General features: G+C 35.3%; 2 protein-coding genes across 2 annotated transcripts; both read right to left on the bottom strand.

The window, feature by feature from the left end:
• Positions 1-1,755: 1,755 nt before the first annotated feature.
• Positions 1,756-3,634, bottom strand: LOC145031821 (pyruvate dehydrogenase E1 component subunit alpha-3, chloroplastic-like). The gene is made up of 3 exons (XM_078980450.1): positions 3,206-3,634; positions 2,263-3,043; positions 1,756-2,176 (listed from the first exon to the last, which is right to left on the bottom strand). Exons 1-3 carry the CDS (start codon positions 3,440-3,442, stop codon positions 1,899-1,901), a joined length of 1,296 nt encoding a protein of 431 aa, XP_078836576.1. The 5' UTR covers positions 3,443-3,634; the 3' UTR covers positions 1,756-1,898.
• A 6,227-nt stretch (positions 3,635-9,861) lies between these two features.
• On the bottom strand, positions 9,862-11,724 carry LOC145031820 (pyruvate dehydrogenase E1 component subunit alpha-3, chloroplastic-like). Its single transcript, XM_078980449.1, has 3 exons — positions 11,299-11,724; positions 10,356-11,136; positions 9,862-10,269 (listed from the first exon to the last, which is right to left on the bottom strand). The coding sequence occupies exons 1-3, from the start codon at positions 11,533-11,535 to the stop codon at positions 9,992-9,994; spliced, it is 1,296 nt and encodes a 431-aa protein (XP_078836575.1). The 5' UTR covers positions 11,536-11,724; the 3' UTR covers positions 9,862-9,991.
• Between the last annotated feature and the right edge of the window lie 6,626 nt (positions 11,725-18,350).

Here is an 18,350-nt window from a genome sequence, read left to right as displayed (position 1 = left end):
TCTGAACTATTGTACATGTGTATCCGGTAGATAGTGTTTCGGTGGAAGAGACTCAGACTGTTCAATACAATGCAGCGAATGAACAAATTTTGGTAGAAACCAATCTTATGGAAAGCTCCATTGAGAAACGCTTTAGTGCGAGAGAAAACGGTTCTTGTGAGGTAGCAACAGTTAAACATTGTATTTTTATCTATCAAATGGTTTCTTACATTTTTATATGAAACACTAGTTTAACCACAATTTCAATAAGTCGATATGGTACAACCATAAATTCATAAATAATTATATATGAAACTCTTGTACAACGATAAATCATTATGTCAACCATAAACTTATAAGTACGTTAATGATGATAAAGATGATGTTGCTACATGGGACAATGTTGTTCTTACACATTACAAAGATGTTAGTAAAGATGATGATGCATACAACCAATAAGTCCTTCCATTGGTGGATGATACCAATCTATTTTTTTTATGACGAACCACTAGATTTTGTAAAAAAAGATAATCCTGATCTTGAGAAAAGTGATAATGAAATTGATCGGTCGGGTGATAAATATACATACACACGAACACCATTATATGGTATGCTTATGCTTGTTATACCACGCTTAATTACTAAGAAAAATCCTTATATAATATTAATATATTAAAGAAAAATTAAATAAAATACATAATACTACTAATCATCTACAATATATCATATTGAAAATCCATACGACTTTTCTGCATTAATTCATGTTGGTTTTGCATCCATTTCCTTCATCTCGCCCCATATATCATGCTCTTCATCTGAAACAAATATTCAGACATCCGGTATCTATTGTTCATTTTTAATTATTTCCTTTTGTGCATCTTTTATCAATTCCTCATTTCCTCGATTTGAGATTATGTATAACACATCATATCCCTTGTTACACGAACATCGAAAAAGTATCTGTCAACTTATTATTTTTTTCATTATAGTCTCCTTCATCTCATCAATTACCCTTTGGGCTTTAAGTTTATCGGTAGATGTAGAAGTGCATGTGCCGTGCGGCTGAACCGGTTACGTATTTACATTAGAAGTTTGCAATGGTAGTAGATGAAATGGGATATAGGGTGGGGTCATATTTATTATCATTATCGTTGTAATTTTGGCATGAAAATATTCCTTTACAATACGAAACGTTGAGTTATCATGGCACATCAAAAGTCTTTAGTCATCTAAGTTTAAATCGTGCTAATTAAACCCTTAAAGTCTTAAAATAGTCACCATTTAGCCATTGGAATAGACTAGAATAGGTTACCCTCCTACTCTAGCCTATCCCAATTTCGAACACCTTCATTTATATGGTGCTAATGTGACATTCATGTGTAATTAATAAAAAAATAAAAAAAGAAAATTCTCTACATTCTTCTTATGTCCTACGGTTTTAGGTTTCAACATATAATCAATGAAGCAAGAATTAATAAAATGGGAATTGGGAAAATTGCATCAGATGTAATTTCTGTCACCCAATTACAACATTCTCCTTTCTTTTGTTTCTTATCAAGACATTATACTTTGAAAAATATGAACCAACTATTGTTTCCAGACAGTATAAAAACATATGACCATTTTACCCTCTCTCCCAACAAATACCCATCAAGCTTTTCCAAAATATACAAATCTCTGGTGTTCTTTTTAGATTTTCAGATACATTAAGCCTCTAAATCCTTTGTGAAAAGCAAACCAAATATCTTTTGCAAGCATCAAGCAGAGACCACAAAATTTCATACACAACAAAACAAAACCAGAATCATATATAGAACTCTATGTAATAACTTGGGCACCAATCTGATTAACAATTCATAATAATAATAATAAAAAGATGGACAACATGAGAAGAAAAGAAACAAAAGCTTAGCAATAGACTAGACCTGAGCAGTGCCTTCAGTAAACTTAGGATCCTCACACCTGTAACTTCCATCAGGTCCAATTCCAAAACCTCTTGGATCTGCAAACACATTTTCCAGCAGTTGGCTTCTTGAAGGAGCAGGGCTTTCATCTGCAAACTCCACAGCTTCCTCAACCACCTCATCTATCTTCTTCTCTATCGCCTTTAAATCTGCTTCACTTGCCAATTTGTTGTCAATCAGGTATTTCTTCAATCCTGTTATTGGATCCCTTGTTGCATAATGAGCCTTCTCAGCTGCAATTCACAATACAAATATACAATCACAACAAATTTCAAATCTTGTGTATATACAAGACTCAAAAAGGCTAAAAGCAACTCACCTGGGTCACGAAGCTCATCAGGATCAGCCAAAGAGTGTCCTCTGAATCTGTAAGTCTCACATTCAACCAAAGTTGGGCCTTCTCCTCGTCTAGCCCTTCCAATAGCCTCCTTTGCTACCTCCCTCACCTTCAACACATCCATGCCATCAACATGGACACCTGGCATCCCAAAAGCTGGACCCTTCTTCCAGATTTCTGGATCTGAAGTTGATCGCAGATGGGACATCCCAATTGCCCACAGATTGTTCTCCACCACAAATATGATAGGCAATTTCCATAGAGCTGCCATGTTCAAACACTCAAAGAACTGCCCGTTATTGCAAGTCCCATCTCCAAAGAATGCCAATGTCACATGATCACAATCTGCTTCTTTCAACACTTCTCTCCTGTACTTACTGCTGAATGCTGCACCTGTGGCAACAGGGATGCCTTCTCCTATAAAAGCAAACCCTCCGAGAACATTGTGTTCAGCAGAGAACATGTGCATGGATCCACCCTGACCACGGCAACACCCTGTTTTCTTCCCAAACAGCTCGCTCATCACAGCACGAGCAGGCACCCCCTTGCTTAGAGCATGAACATGATCACGGTAGGTGCTCACGACACTATCCTCTTTCTTCAACAGCTTGATGAACCCTGAGGAAACAGCTTCTTGTCCGTTGTATAAATGGACAAACCCAAACATTTTCCCCCTGTAATACATCTGAGCACACATGTCCTCGAAAGCTCTCCCCAATATCATGTCCTCGTATACTTCTAAACCTTCTTCTTTGGTGAGCAGCTGCAGAGTAAAATACAAAAATCAATTTCATAATAATACTAATCTCATTTCTCATGTCCTTCTGTATTACATATAGACATAACTGCCATCGCCGAAAAGAAAAGAGAAGAGGAAATTGGGAAAGCAAGTAAGTAAAAAGAGTAAGAGAAAACACAAACGCACGAGATCCGAACCGGTTTTGAGCTTCTTTTCCTTGAAAACATCGGATACAGCAGCAACGACACGGGAAGCAGAAGCAGGTCTAGGTTGAGCAGTTGGCGCGGATTGGAGGAGGCGGAGATTCCGGGTTGATCCAAGGAAAGGGGATGAACTGGTGATGGTGGATAATTTTGCCTTGTTAAAGGGATCGGAGTCGTGGAGAGCGAAAGGCTGGATAATTTTGGCTCCGGCGAAAGCCATTTTTCGATTGTAGAGTATAGGAGTTGGGAATTGAAATGGAGGAGATGATTAAATAGAAGAGGGGTGATACAATACGATGCAACTGTAACGGTGTTGATGGGCGGAGAGAACGAGAAAAGAAAGAGGCGGACTGTGATTGTGGCTGGCGTAGCTTTGATCTGTCCGCTCACCCAACTCTCATCTGTAATAAGTTTAACCGCGATCACAGTGATCTATGAACTTTTGACTTAGAATGTTAGAATTGCAAAATCGGTCCCTATACTATTGCAAAGTTTCACCGTTTCTTACTTTAATTTAGTCAATAAAAGTTTAGAACGTCTAACATCCTGGTTTAGAAAGAAACAAAAGAAGAAAAACAAAAGCATATGATATATTAGAAACGAGGCAAAGAGAATGCAATCATAGGTTAGTGATATGTGTTGAGAAAAGTGATTATTTCTTCACATTCATCAATCATAAACTAGAGGGGTTTCCCGTGCGTTGCACGGGACGGAAGGTGTTCGTTTTGTCAAATGAAATATGTTGCTTGCAATGGTATCCATAGTAAACTACATTGTTATTATGTTCGTTTTGTTTAACGATGACCGCGACCAATTAATAGTCTGATTATTATTATTATTATTATTATTATTATTATTATTATTATTATTATTATATAAGCGTTAGATAACACTCAATATAACTCATAATAATAGCCCAAATAGTTATTTTAAGGACCTAATAACATTCATATAATTGTTCGAAAGCTATATTAAAAATTGCGTAAGCATAGCACACTTACAGCGAATTTTATCGAAAACCGGAAATTAATTGGAACAGCGTTTCGAAACCAAAAGACACTTTTTCTCGAGACTCCGGGAGCCTCGGGGCTTCCCTCGGGAGCTAAGGGGTTTTCCTAGCGCTTAGAGGGGGTTTGGAACTCTAGAGAGAGAAAAAAATCTATAGAGAGAAGAAGATTTAGTGTGAAAAACTGGCTGCCTTCGCCCCTTTTTTATAGGTGCGAGGCCTCGTTTAGGTCGTGTCAGCTAAAAACCGCTCGATCTAATATTCGAATTTCGGGTTGTACACTGCTAACTCGAAACTTCGAAAAATCATAACTTCTTCATACGAAGTCAGATTTGGGCGTTCTTTTTATCGATGTTATTAGTTTAACATATTCTAAGACTTTCGTTTAGATCGCTGAGGCTAAATCTCGCTCTATCGTAAATTCACTATTTACGTTCCCCGGTGTCGTGCCGGTTCCGTCGCGAAACTTCGACGGGTCATAACTTCTTTGTTATAACTCGGATTTCGGCGTTCTTTATATGTACGGAAACCTTGTGACATATTCTACAACTTGGTTAAGATTATTTATTCTAAATAATCTTTTGTCAAAAAGTCGTTTTCGACACTTATTGTCTCTAAATTGACTAGCCCAGATTTACGGGCGTTACATTAGCTTAGACTCAGCCTCTTTCAATTTGACAAAACCCCACTAACCCAAACCAAACAAGATTCCGCTATCTACACCCTTTGTGAAGAATGGCATCTCGTGGTTGATAATGCCCCTGACAAAGTCGCCTCTGAGGGCATCAAAGCATTGCTAACTGCCATACATGCCATAGTAGTTCAACAGGCAGAAGAGCAGAAGCAAAAGAAAAGGTCAGAATCGTCATTTAAGAGCTCGAGAAAAAATGGAGGAGCTTCGGGCCCATGAACGGAAGTTTGGCCCGTTCTCTGGATCCTCTAACGGGAAGGCCCCGGTTGGGGATAAACGGGCCAAAGTGGAGATGTTAAGGGGGAAAATGGAAGAAGAGAGGGGCAAATTTGAGAAATTAATTGGTGTGACAAGAGCAGTGACTTTGAGTAACTTGCAAATTGGATTACCACATGTTTTTCAAGTTGTTACAGGTTTTGCTAATGCATGGACACATGCATTTGAGTCGGTTTATAACCATGCAAATAGTCATGAGGTGGTGAACAATGTAAAGAGGCTAATGCTTTAGAGAATGTGTGTTCTAAATTTTTAATTTAGGTACAAGATAAGTCATATATATGTTTGAGTTTTAATCAGAACTTGAACATTTGTTCTATGGACGATATGGAGATGATGTATTTTGTAAAGTAAATTATTATTCCTAGTTGATCCGATTCTTTTAAGACATGTTCAGGGCACTTGGAAAAAGCATAAGGAATCAAAAAAAAAAATTGCCACATAAAGAAAAATTAAACAAAAAATAAAGGTGGAAGTGTAATATAATACAGAAATTTGTACTAAAAAGTTCAAATGGTATCGTTTTTAAGGGATAATGACTTAAAAGGGCAATGTATTTTTTGATTTATACACATTTAGTCACTAGCTTTTTTTCTTCCACATTTACCCCTTCAACTAGTTAAACTGTACACATTTAGTCCTTATGACCAGCTACTTCAGGTTAACTAGTAAAAATGACTTAATAGGATAATATATTTCTTACTTTGTACACATTTAGTCCTTAATATTTTTGTACACATTTAGTCCTAATTTTTTTTTTTGTTGCAAAATAAGTCATTTTTGTTTTTGTACTCATTCAATACTTATGAATGATTTCTTTAGGTTTTTATCACGACATCTTATGTGGGATAACCATATGGTGGTGGGATAGGTTAAGGTGGTCCTTCTATATATGATGTAGGCCAAGATACATGGTGTGGGCCTGCAGTAAGCTGTTGGTAGGGAGGCTCTAAAAAAGCGGTTGGGTTAAGGCGGCATGCTGACAAACCCTAGGTATTTCAGTCTGATGACTGATTAGACCTGTTGCATGTTGGCATTCATGTCCGATGACTAATTGGGCCAAGGGATTCCAATCCGAGGAGTGTGGACTCGTTATACATGGTAATACGTTTTTTGTATCGAGTATTTTGGGGAAAACTCACTAAACTTTATGTTTACCCTGTTGTTTATGTTTTCAGGTTCTAGCGTTGATCGTGGGAAGATGAAATTATGACTTTACACACTCATCAACATTATTGAGGATTCCGCATTTCTTATATTACTCTGATTTTTGATAAATGTATTTTGGAATAAACGTTTATTCTTAATTTGGATTTCTAATTAGGGGCTTTTGCCTTATTTAAAAGTGAAAAACTTTTGTTGTGAAATGCGAAGTTATACATAAACATTAACAACCCCACACACTTCATCAATGATTGTCCCACGTAAGATGTCGTGAGAAAAACCTAAAGAAATCATTGATAAGTACTAAATGAGTACAAAGACAAAAATTACTTATTTTGACACAAAAAAATATTAAGGGCTAAATGTGTACAAAATGAGAAATATATTATCCTATTCAGTCATTTTTCTCGGCTAACCTGGAGTAACCGGTCATAAGGACTGAATATGTATAGTTTAACAAGTTGAAGAGGTAAATGTGGACATAAAAAATCTCAGTGGCCACATGTGTACAAATCAAAAAAAAATTACCCTATTAATTCATTAACCCCATTTTTAATTACATTTGCATGTGAAGCATTACTTAAAGACAGAGATTTGTAAATCGATTTACCACTTTATAAGAAATAGAGTAAATTACAAGAATGATCCTTATAGTTTAGGGTAATTTGTGTGTATGGTTTCTAATTTATTTTTTTAACTCGGAAGGTCTCTATTGTTTGTTTCTATTACGCACTTGGTCCCTGTCTTACCTAAAAATACTATTTTGCTCTTGATTTTTTTAATTTATTTAAATAAACACACCCCTAACCCTACTCTCTCACCTTACCATACTTACTTCACTATTTCATATTTAAATAATAGTCTTTTTAGGTAAGACATGGACTAGATGCATAACAAAAATAAATAGTATGGACCAGTTGCGTCACAAAAACAAATAGTAGAGACCTTCCGAGTTAAAAAAATAAATTAAAGACCAAACGTGCAAATTACCACAGACCGTAGGGACCATTCATGTAATTTACTCTAAGAAATTGTAAAAGGTTAACAAAATCATTAAAATAGTCATTATTTTCATAAATAGCATATGCAAAATTGGTACGCCCTCGGTGAAATGATAATGTCATCTGCAAAAATATGTTTTAACATTTAATGGCGGAAAACAAATGGATTTTTAGTTGCAAGAGATGATTGTATCGGAACATTGACATCTACCGAATCGCAGATTATCTGTCAAATGTATTTCTAGGTTGTCAACTTCACTTTTGCATGTCTCTAGCTTTTATTACAAAATCATGTATTTTCCTATTATCCGTATTGCAAAATCTGACATCATTCCTACTATGAAGTTAAGAGAACTAGTAATTGTTAGTTAATAGGTTCTATTTTTGAAACATAAAAAAAATTCAACAAAATTGTCTGCTATCCTTTCTCTTAGAAACAGAACATGACTTCAAATTTTACAAATTACTATTATTTTGTTGTTTCTTGTCTTTTGTTAAAACTACGGTGAAAATTTTTTTGCTAGATATAATTTTTCTCAATTTATTAAATATGGTCAAATTAAAGAAGGGCATGTACGACAAACGGTTTGTCTTTCAAAAATATTATATTGAAATGATAGATATAGTCGATGAGAGTGACATGAAATACTTGAAAAAATGTCATTTATAAAGTCTGAACTATTTTGTGTGTGTGTGTGTGTATATATATATATATATATATATATATATATATATATATATATATATATATATATATATATATATATATATATATATATATATATATATATATATATATATATATAGTGCTCCGGTGGAACAGATTTCAACTGTTCAATACAACGCAACGAATAAACAAATTTTGGTAGGAACCGATCTTATGGAAAAGGCTTCACTGAGAAACGATCTAATGGGAGAGAAAACGGCTCTAGTGATAACCAATCTAGTAGAAGAGGTAACAACAATCAATCAAGCATGTATTTTTATCTATCAAATGGTTTCTCAATATCTTCTTAGACATTTTTATATGAAGCATCAATTCAACCACAATTTCATTAAGTCGGTCTAGTACGACCATAAATTTTTAAATAGTTGTATATGAAACATTGGTATAACGACAAATTCATTATGTCAATCCATTATAAGTATGTTGATGATGATGATGATGTTGCTACATGTGACAATATTATTCTTATAGGTGATAACAATGTTGGTAAAAATGATAGTACCTATGTTGATAAAGATGATGATGCATATTACCAAGAAATTCTTCCATTGGTAGATGATACCAATCCACTTTTTTATGGAGAGATGATAGATTTTATATAAAAAATACTGATCTTGAAAAAAATGATATTGAACTTGAACGGTTGGATGATAAATATATATACACGAGAACACCATTATATGGTATGCTTGTGCATCTTTTATCAATTTCTCATTTTCCTCGATTTGAGATTATGTATAACTTATTATATCTCTTGTTACGTGAACATTGAAATGAGTGTGAAAAAGTTCTTTTCTAAAAAATGATTTTTTGGTCTGAAAAGCTATCCCAAACATCTCCATTATATCTCTTGGTACGTGAACATTGAAAAGTGTGTCAACTTATTCTTTTTTCATTATAACCTCCTTCGGGGGTGTTTGACTTAGCTTTTCAAATCCTAAAAGTCATTTTTGGAAAAATTACAAAAAGTCAGGATTTCCTGACTTTTCCAAAAAGTTCTTTTTTTTTTATGTAAAAACTTTTAAAGTAGCTTTTAAAACTAGTTTTATCAAACATCTTTTATTTATTTTTTTCTTTTCTAAAAAAAACTTTTGGCTGTGAAAAGCTAACTCAAACACCCCCTTCATCTCATCATCTCATCAATTATCCTTGGAGCTTTAAGTTTATCATTAGATGTAGAAGTGCTTACTTACAAACCATTTTCGGAAAGTCCCTATGTGGAGAAGTGAATGAAGACATTTTTATCACGAAATAGAAGTTTATGTTTTCATATGAGTTAGAAGCTTTGGTACCAACTGGTTATGTATTTACATTATTTATATAGAAATTTGCGATGGTAGTAGATGAAATGTGATATAGGGTGGGGTCATATTTGTTTACAAAATGTAAATTTTATAGAACTACTGAGAAGGTTTTAGCTTTTATCATTATTCTTGTAATTTTGGCATGAGAATATTTCTTTACAAAACGTAACGTTACGTTATCATGGCAGATTCTTTAGTTACCATCGAAGTCTCAAAATCATCACTATTTAGCCATCTAAGTTTAAATCGTGCTAATTAAACCCTTAAAGTCTCAAAATCATCAATATTTAGCCATCTAAGTTTAAATAGTGCTAATTAAACCCTTTCTCCCAATAAATGACCATTTTACCCTTTCTCCCAACAAATACCCTCCATCCTTCTTTTCCAAAATATACAATTCTCTGGTGTTCTTTTCAGATTTTCAGAATCCTTTTGAGACTTTAAGATGAGGCCACAATATTTCATACACATCAAAACAAAAACAGAATCATATATAACTCTATGTAATAACTTGATCACCAATCTGAATAACAGTTCATAATAATAATAATAAAAAGATGGACAACATGAGAAGAAAAGAAACAAAAGCTTAGCAAAATACTAGACCTGAGCAGTGCCTTCAGTAAACTTAGGATCCTCACACCTGTAACTTCCATCAGGTCCAATTCCAAAACCTCTTGGATCTGCAAACACATTTTCCAGCAGTTGGCTTCTTGAAGGAGCAGGGCTTTCATCTGCAAACTCCACAGCTTCCTCAACCACCTCATCTATCTTCTTCTCTATCGCCTTTAAATCTGCTTCACTTGCCAATTTGTTGTCAATCAGGTATTTCTTCAATCCTGTTATTGGATCCCTTGTTGCATAATGAGCCTTCTCAGCTGCAATTCACAATACAAATATACAATCACAACAAATTTCAAATCTTGTGTATATACAAGACTCAAAAAGGCTAAAAGCAACTCACCTGGGTCACGAAGCTCATCAGGATCAGCCAAAGAGTGTCCTCTGAATCTGTAAGTCTCACATTCAACCAAAGTTGGGCCTTCTCCTCGTCTAGCCCTTCCAATAGCCTCCTTTGCTACCTCCCTCACCTTCAACACATCCATGCCATCAACATGGACACCTGGCATCCCAAAAGCTGGACCCTTCTTCCAGATTTCTGGATCTGAAGTTGATCGCAGATGGGACATCCCAATTGCCCACAGATTGTTCTCCACCACAAATATGATAGGCAATTTCCATAGAGCTGCCATGTTCAAACACTCAAAGAACTGCCCGTTATTGCAAGTCCCATCTCCAAAGAATGCCAATGTCACATGATCACAATCTGCTTCTTTCAACACTTCTCTCCTGTACTTACTGCTGAATGCTGCACCTGTGGCAACAGGGATGCCTTCTCCTATAAAAGCAAACCCTCCGAGAACATTGTGTTCAGCAGAGAACATGTGCATGGATCCACCCTGACCACGGCAACACCCTGTTTTCTTCCCAAACAGCTCGCTCATCACAGCACGAGCAGGCACCCCCTTGCTTAGAGCATGAACATGATCACGGTAGGTGCTCACGACACTATCCTCTTTCTTCAACAGCTTGATGAACCCTGAGGAAACAGCTTCTTGTCCGTTGTATAAATGGACAAACCCAAACATTTTCCCCCTGTAATACATCTGAGCACACATGTCCTCGAAAGCTCTCCCCAATATCATGTCCTCGTATACTTCTAAACCTTCTTCTTTGGTGAGCAGCTGCAGAGTAAAATACAAAAATCAATTTCATAATAATACTAATCTCATTTCTCATGTCCTTCTGTATTACATATAGACATAACTGCCATCGCCGAAAAGAAAAGAGAAGAGGAAATTGGGAAAGCAAGTAAGTAAAAAGAGTAAGAGAAAACACAAACGCACGAGATCCGAACCGGTTTTGAGCTTCTTTTCCTTGAAAACATCGGATACAGCAGCAACGACACGGGAAGCAGAAGCAGGTCTAGGTTGAGCAGTTGGCGCGGATTGGAGGAGGCGGAGATTCCGGGTTGATCCAAGGAAAGGGGATGAACTGGTGATGGTGGATAATTTTGCCTTGTTAAAGGGATCGGAGTCGTGGAGAGCGAAAGGCTGGATAATTTTGGCTCCGGCGAAAGCCATTTTTCGATTGTAGAGTATAGGAGTTGGGAATTGAAATGGAGGAGATGATTAAATAGAAGAGGGGTGATACAATACGATGCAACTGTAACGGTGTTGATGGGCGGAGAGAACGAGAAAAGAAAGAGGCGGACTGTGATTGTGGCTGGCGTAGCTTTGATCTGTCCGTTCACCCAACTCTCATCTGTAATAAGTTTAACCGCGATCACAGTGATTAATGAACTTTTGACTTAGAAAGTTAGAATTGCATAATCGGTCCCTATACTATTGCAAAGTTTCACTTTTCTTACTTTAATTTAGTCACTAAAGTTTAGAACGTTCGACATCATGGTTTAGAAAGAAGCAAAAGAAGAAGAAAAAAAAACATATGATATATTAGAAACAAGGCAAAGAGAATGCAATTTTGATGAAGAGGAGAGGTGTCACTCGAAATTGAGTATCAAGATTCAAGTGTCACTAAAACATATATATTAATATTTAATTTTTATGGGCCTAAGTTTTGAATTTCTTTTTATGGCAAAACTATTGGAAAGCATAGGTTAGTGATATGCATTGGGAAATGTGATTATTTCTTCGTATTCATCAATCATACATTTGGAACTAATGAGTTTGATTGTCCTTTTTATTAAAGACAAATTAAAACAACGTAGATGAAAACTATTGAGTGGTTGATGTGTAGATAAATGTTGTTGTAGGGCTAAAGAGTCATGCTAGAATTTTACAAGGACTTAAATGTAAATGCTTAAGATGAGATTAATAGATTATATTATGGAGATTGTAGCAGGTTGTGACATATTCAACAAACGTGGAGAGTAGTGGTTCCATAAGCGAAAGCTGAAAGTTACCGGAGTAATTACAGTTATATATACTTAATAGCTATATATACTTAATGGTACATAGATGGAGCTAATTAGACTTGTCTCTCTATAACACACACATCGGTAGCATATCTCTCTTGTCTTCTCCGATAACTTATATATTAGGATTTATATTGTTCTTCATTTTTGGTTCTTAATCTTTTTTGTATTTTAGTGTTGCATAAGATATAGTGGAATAGGTGTATTGTAATGAGATTTCTAGTGTGTTTGTACATGAAAACGATCTGATTTGATTATAAATCAAACTGTTCATGATAGGAAATTGTTGTTTTCTTGTTTTATTACAATGTGCTTAAAAGTTGAGGAAGTTGTTGGAGAGCTCCAAAAGCATAAGACAAGTATCAATTTAATCAATGTGTAACCTTATATTATGAATCCTTTTTTACTCTTTTTTCATTTTCAGGTTTATTAAACATACATCAAAATACAAACAAAATATGTAAACTTTTACCATTGTATCTTTTAGATTATCTAAGAAAACAAATATTTGAGATATTGATACTAGGGAAAAGTACCAAAAAAAAAAAACATAATTTACTTTCTGTAACATCTAAAAAAATCACAACAAATTTAAACTTTTCAAAACAACTCAATTACTAAAAAGAAGTGTTTACATAGTTGATTCGTGTGAAATATACAAGTTTTAATCCTAACTAACTTTAAAAAAACCAACACACGATAGGCAGTGTACCTAATCAAATAGTAGTTTAGTGCAGGCAAGTAAGGTTTCGAACACAGGGAACAATGAAAATAATTAAAATTACTATTGACGTTAAACAATAATTAAAGAGGGGGTCGTTCGGCAGTTGATGTCAGGGTGAGGTGTGGATCCTAGGATAGTCTAGGGAGTGTGTAGTACTCATCTTGCGCTTTTTAGCAATTGTTGGGAGTGTCATTGTGGGTGAGTAGGTGTGTGATCAGATGACCCGATAAGGCGTGATTAGCCACTCTCTAGGGAGTGAGGATAGGATGTATATGTATCTTGGTTGTTGTATTGGTTTTAGGTGGTTTTGATGATCCTTGAGACAAATACGGGTAACTGTGGAAAGTAGTATGGGTTCGTACTATTGAAAGCACAAGACTCGTATGTGTCGCAAGGAAGTCACAAACCCCAAGGGGTAGTCTTGTCATGTGGTTGTAGCAATGTGTATTGTGGCATTTTGATGCATTTTTGGTTCGATTCAGTATGGAGATCACGAGGGGGTCTGATTCAGGATCTGAAGTTGATGGCCAGTACAGGTTGGGGTAGGTTGTTGATCAGATGCGGGAAATAATTACCATTAATGTTTCATAGATATTGCAGGAAGAATTGTCGGATATTGTGGATAGGATCACTGGTAGGCTAATTACCAAGTTCGAGAAGCGAACTGCAGCTTTGCAGAATGTAAGGGAAGAGACAGTTGAGATGAATACTGGGAAAGATAGCATGGTTTGATACCATGATTTGTGGCAGTGTTTCCATATCTGTCAGTCTTTTGGTTATGGTTGTTCAGACATGAGAATAGGACTGGTGATTTTTTGGGGCCTTAGTGGTCATGTCAGTTGGGTTTGAATGGTGCAAACCTATGTGAGTTAGTTGGTTTTGAGGTCTTGAGGGCCCTGCTCGAGGTCGTACATTTAAGTCACGGGACTCAAGAAGGAAACAATTGTTATGATCAGTTTGAGGATTGCGGTTGGAAGATGAGTGGTTGGTAGATGGATTGGACTGTTGCTATCCACTGCATGGTTATGTTTTTCCAGCTTGTTGTGTTCGAAGGAAAGACATAACAACCATGTGATCTTTAACGTTAGGATGTAAACCCAAAATGGGGCTAGTTGGTTGCGGTGTTTGGCTGCAATATGATGGCGTGGGAATATGCAAGAGGATTGATGTGAGGATGCCTTGTGTTATGATTAAGGGTCTGTTTTCTTTGGATATAGGCAGGTCAGGTACCAGATTGATGGTTGGTATTGAAGGCGAGGAGTGTATGTTTTTGGATAGTGGGTTGGTGTTTTTCTTATGCATTTTCATGAAATCCTTAATGTTAAAGGTGGTTATGATTGGAAATTCCTGAGGTCTTCATCTGAGATTTAGAATATCTAAGAGTTTGCTTGGTCGTTATTTGGAATATCATCTTGCGTGGGTTATATATTCCAAGAGTCATGGATGGTTTGTACCTGGTTGATCGGGTATGAGATAGAGTTTGGTTGCCACACCATTGGGTGGTAGTTCAAACCCTAAGTGTGGGAGAACTAGGTATTCTTCTTGGAGGATCATCGATCTGTTCAATTTTGTGGTGTTGGAAGAATGGTTCATAGGGATCTGAGGTGCGGGTATATGAGATTTTGGTTCAAGAGTTAGTCAAGTCAAGTGTGTAAAGCAAGTGGCTATTAGATGTATGTGTTCAGGAAATACACAAGTTTTCTCTCAGCAGTAAGTAGTTGGTCAGGGAACTCGTTGTAGCCATTGGTTCCTTTTGGGATGCCAATGAATAAATGAGGAGGCGTTGTCAAGTCTTGGCTTAGAAAGTGTTTCACTATGAATGATCTAAGAGAGGCTGCTTATATTCTAGGGATAAGGATTCTGAGAGACAGGAGTAAAAGACTAATTGGACTTAGTTAGAGTACATACTTAGAAAATGTGCTAAAATGTTTTAGTATGGAAAATTACAAGAAAAGAGAACTGTCTATACAGAGTAATACCAAACTAAGTAAGACTCAGAGTCCGAGTACCGATGCAAAGATAGCAGAAATGAGTAGAGTTCCATATGCTTCTGTCATTGGATCGATCATACATGATATGACTTGTACTCGCCCTGATGTGACCTTTGCTTTGAGCATAGTCAGTCGTCATCAGGGAAATCAAGGTAGAGCTCATTGGATAGCAGTTAAGAATATTCTTAAGTATTTGTGAATGACTAAGGATTGGGTCCTAGTACTTGATGGCAGTATTACATTGAGCGTAAATAGGTATAGTTACGCCATCTTTCAAACAGACGGAGACAACTTCCATTCTCAATCTGGCTAGGTGTTTACCTTGAATGGAGGAGCAATAACCTAGAAAAATTCCAAACAAGAGACAGTGGTTGATTCTACCTGTGTATCAGAGTACATAGCGGCAAACAAAGCATCAAATGAGACAGTTTGGTTGAAGAACTTCATCAGAGACCTTGGAGTTGTGTTGGCTATCAAGGAGCCAATGGAAATTTTCTATGATAACGAAGGAGCGGTTTCCTTGACAAAGGAATTGAGAGATCATGTCAGATCAAGACATATCGATAGAAAGTACCATTTCTTCAGACATAGAGTGGAAGAAGGTCACCTCGTAGTAAATAGGGTATTATCAAATGAGAATCTTGTAGATCCCCTCATAAAGGGTCTGAGTACGGTCAAACACATTCAACATGCTAGGAGCATTGGTCTAAGAGATGATATTAGTTTTAGTAGTTAGATAGTTATCTGAAACTTGTAACAAATGTCATTGACTTTTGGTGATTAAATAATAGAGAATTATTATGAGTTTATTTACTACCTTTTGTTAAGTGTTTATTCTTGCGTTTCATTTTGCATGTTTTACTTCTTGAATAATTTGATTATTCAAACTCCACAGTCGATCATACTTTTGGAAGTAAGTAGTGAATTAAGACTGTCATGAACTAGATTGTAGATTGTATAAAGAGTTTTAGACATATCAATGGTATTACTGCAACGTTCTTGAGTACTTTGAAATGGATATTTAAGTATTGGATTAACTCATTAATCCACGCTTAGAGAATTACTTCATAGAATTTATCATGAGTAATTATGAGACGATAATATCTTATAATCATGAAACGGAGATATATGAGTTGTGGTTTACAAGTTAGTTGTGCATTGATAATATGTAAAAGCATTAGTAACTAAATTTTATAAAACGTATTGTTGTGCATGATCTGATGAGTAAATAGTGTAAGCATATAAGTCAAAGTTTATTCGTTCCTTCTTTCCTAACAGAAAAAGTGATATCTTCGGGCCCCTCGGTGATTTGGTGTTAACTTATAGTTTCGGGCCCTACCAGGACTAAATTGATGTGTTCGATTAGAAGTTCTATGTCATTACAAATCAGAAATTGGGAAACAAAGTATTAGATAATGAGATTGATTCTATTCCATGTCTCATGTTCGAATGATATCTTGCAGAATGGAGGATTATATGATCACTTATCTTAGGACACGTAACTAACTGGGTCAGAGTTTAATAGTGGCTTTTGGAAGCTACAATTTGCTGATCAGTTTAGAAGTTATACTGGTAATTATAGTTATAAACTTATCCAAGTGGGAGATTGTTGGATTAGGTGTCTAAGTCAATAAATATAATTGGTATAAACTTGAATTGATAGTAGCACAGTCATTTTGGGTTGACCTCAAACCTAGCAATTAGACATGATGTTTTAGAGAGAGGTTGATTTATTATATGATTAATAAATCGAAATAAAAATTTTGTTAATATATTATGAAAATAATATATTAATTAGAAATAGTAATATTTAATTAATATTTAATCATAAATTAATTACAATTAATTTTGTGATTAAAAGATTTAACTAAAAGTGCAAGGACTAAAGTGTACTTGTTCAATAGTTGAACAAGAGGCATTCTAGAACCTCCTTGGATCCTTGGACGGTTTTGAGGAGGCTTTAGGGTTTCTAGAATTATCACTGATGGATAATTAGGAAGCTGGATAATTACCCAATTCAAGATAATATTATTATATTGGTTTTGGGCTTATCTAGGGTTTTCTTGTTGCATTATATAAAAAGGCTTACCCCTTCATATTTCGGCCACTCATACCTTAGAGAGCTTAGCCGAATTTCTAATCTCCTTCGTCCTCTCTCCTCAATATCCTCCTTGTTTGTGTTGGGTTTGAACCACTAGAGGTACGACGCTTATGGTGCTTGCTTCTAAAAGATCAACAAAAGAGATTCTTGATTGCTTGCTTCAACAATCAACAAGGTATGTATTCTTACTAATGAATTCAGAATTTTGTTAGGAAAATCTTGTTGTTTGATAGTTCATAGTATGTTGCCTTTATGTGAAAGACATAGATCCTTCTTAGGTTACATTTTCCCTAATCATTTAATTGTTAAATGTTTTTCCGCTTAGAGCATTGTTTTTGTAACCTCCATAACATATCACCTGGTTCATTTGGTATGCCTGAGGAAATTTATTTTGTTGAATCTGAATCATTAGGTAGTGAGTATGTAAGGGTTAGGAGATGTGATAGGGCGCCTATACTTCCTTTGAAATTGTTTGATTATATTGTTGAGGGAAAATAGGTATGGTATTGAGAAGTATCTAAATTATTTTAAGTTGTCTTCTGAAATTTTTTTGTTTTATTTCAAATTTAAATAAAACTGTTGAACCATGTAATTATCAAAACTTATAGGTTATCGTTGGGTGTATACAATTAAATACAAGGCTAATGGTGAAGTTGAGCGTTATAAAGCTAGATTATTAGCAAAATGTTACAATCAAAAAGAGGGTATAGATTATGAGGATGCATTTTCTCCAACAGCTAAAGTGGTTATTGTTCGTGTTGTTATCTCTTTAGCTATTAATAATGGTGGGAATTTATATCAACTCGATGTTAATAATGTTTTCCTCTATTTTAGTCATGATAAAGAGAGTTTTATGTGTCTTCCTCAAGGATACCATTCCCATGGGAATAATCGTGTTTCCAAATTACAAAAGTTTTTGTATGGCCTTAAACAGTCCCTTAGGAAGTGGAATAAGAAATTATGTAGTGATTTATTTGGTTTTGGATTTGTTTAAAGTGTTAATGACTTTTTGTTATTTGTAAGGAATAAGGTCTATTCAATTTTTATGTTAGTTGTTTATGTTGATGACATTGTTTTAACATGAAATAGTGTGATTGAGATTAATCATGTAAAAGAATTTTTAAAATCTAAGTTTCTTATCGATG

Source organism: Lactuca saligna, chromosome 2 (genome assembly GCF_052625555.1).
Source record: "Lactuca saligna cultivar CGN05327 chromosome 2, ASM5262555v1, whole genome shotgun sequence".
NCBI lineage: Eukaryota > Viridiplantae > Streptophyta > Magnoliopsida > Asterales > Asteraceae > Lactuca > Lactuca saligna.
The sequence above is the reverse complement of the archived record's forward strand: the minus strand, read 5'-3'. Positions and strand labels throughout refer to the sequence as shown.

Coding starts and splice junctions, on each gene's coding strand:
- LOC145031821 (XM_078980450.1), bottom strand. CDS start 3,442: ATGGCTTTCGCCGGAGCCAAAATTATCCAGCCTTTCGCTCTCCACGAC. Junction 3,044..3,205: donor TCAAAACCGGTTCGGATCTC/GTGCGTTTGTGT, acceptor TTTACTCTGCAG/CTGCTCACCAAAGAAGAAGG. Junction 2,177..2,262: donor TGATGAGCTTCGTGACCCAG/GTGAGTTGCTTT, acceptor TGTGAATTGCAG/CTGAGAAGGCTCATTATGCA.
- LOC145031820 (XM_078980449.1), bottom strand. CDS start 11,535: ATGGCTTTCGCCGGAGCCAAAATTATCCAGCCTTTCGCTCTCCACGAC. Junction 11,137..11,298: donor TCAAAACCGGTTCGGATCTC/GTGCGTTTGTGT, acceptor TTTACTCTGCAG/CTGCTCACCAAAGAAGAAGG. Junction 10,270..10,355: donor TGATGAGCTTCGTGACCCAG/GTGAGTTGCTTT, acceptor TGTGAATTGCAG/CTGAGAAGGCTCATTATGCA.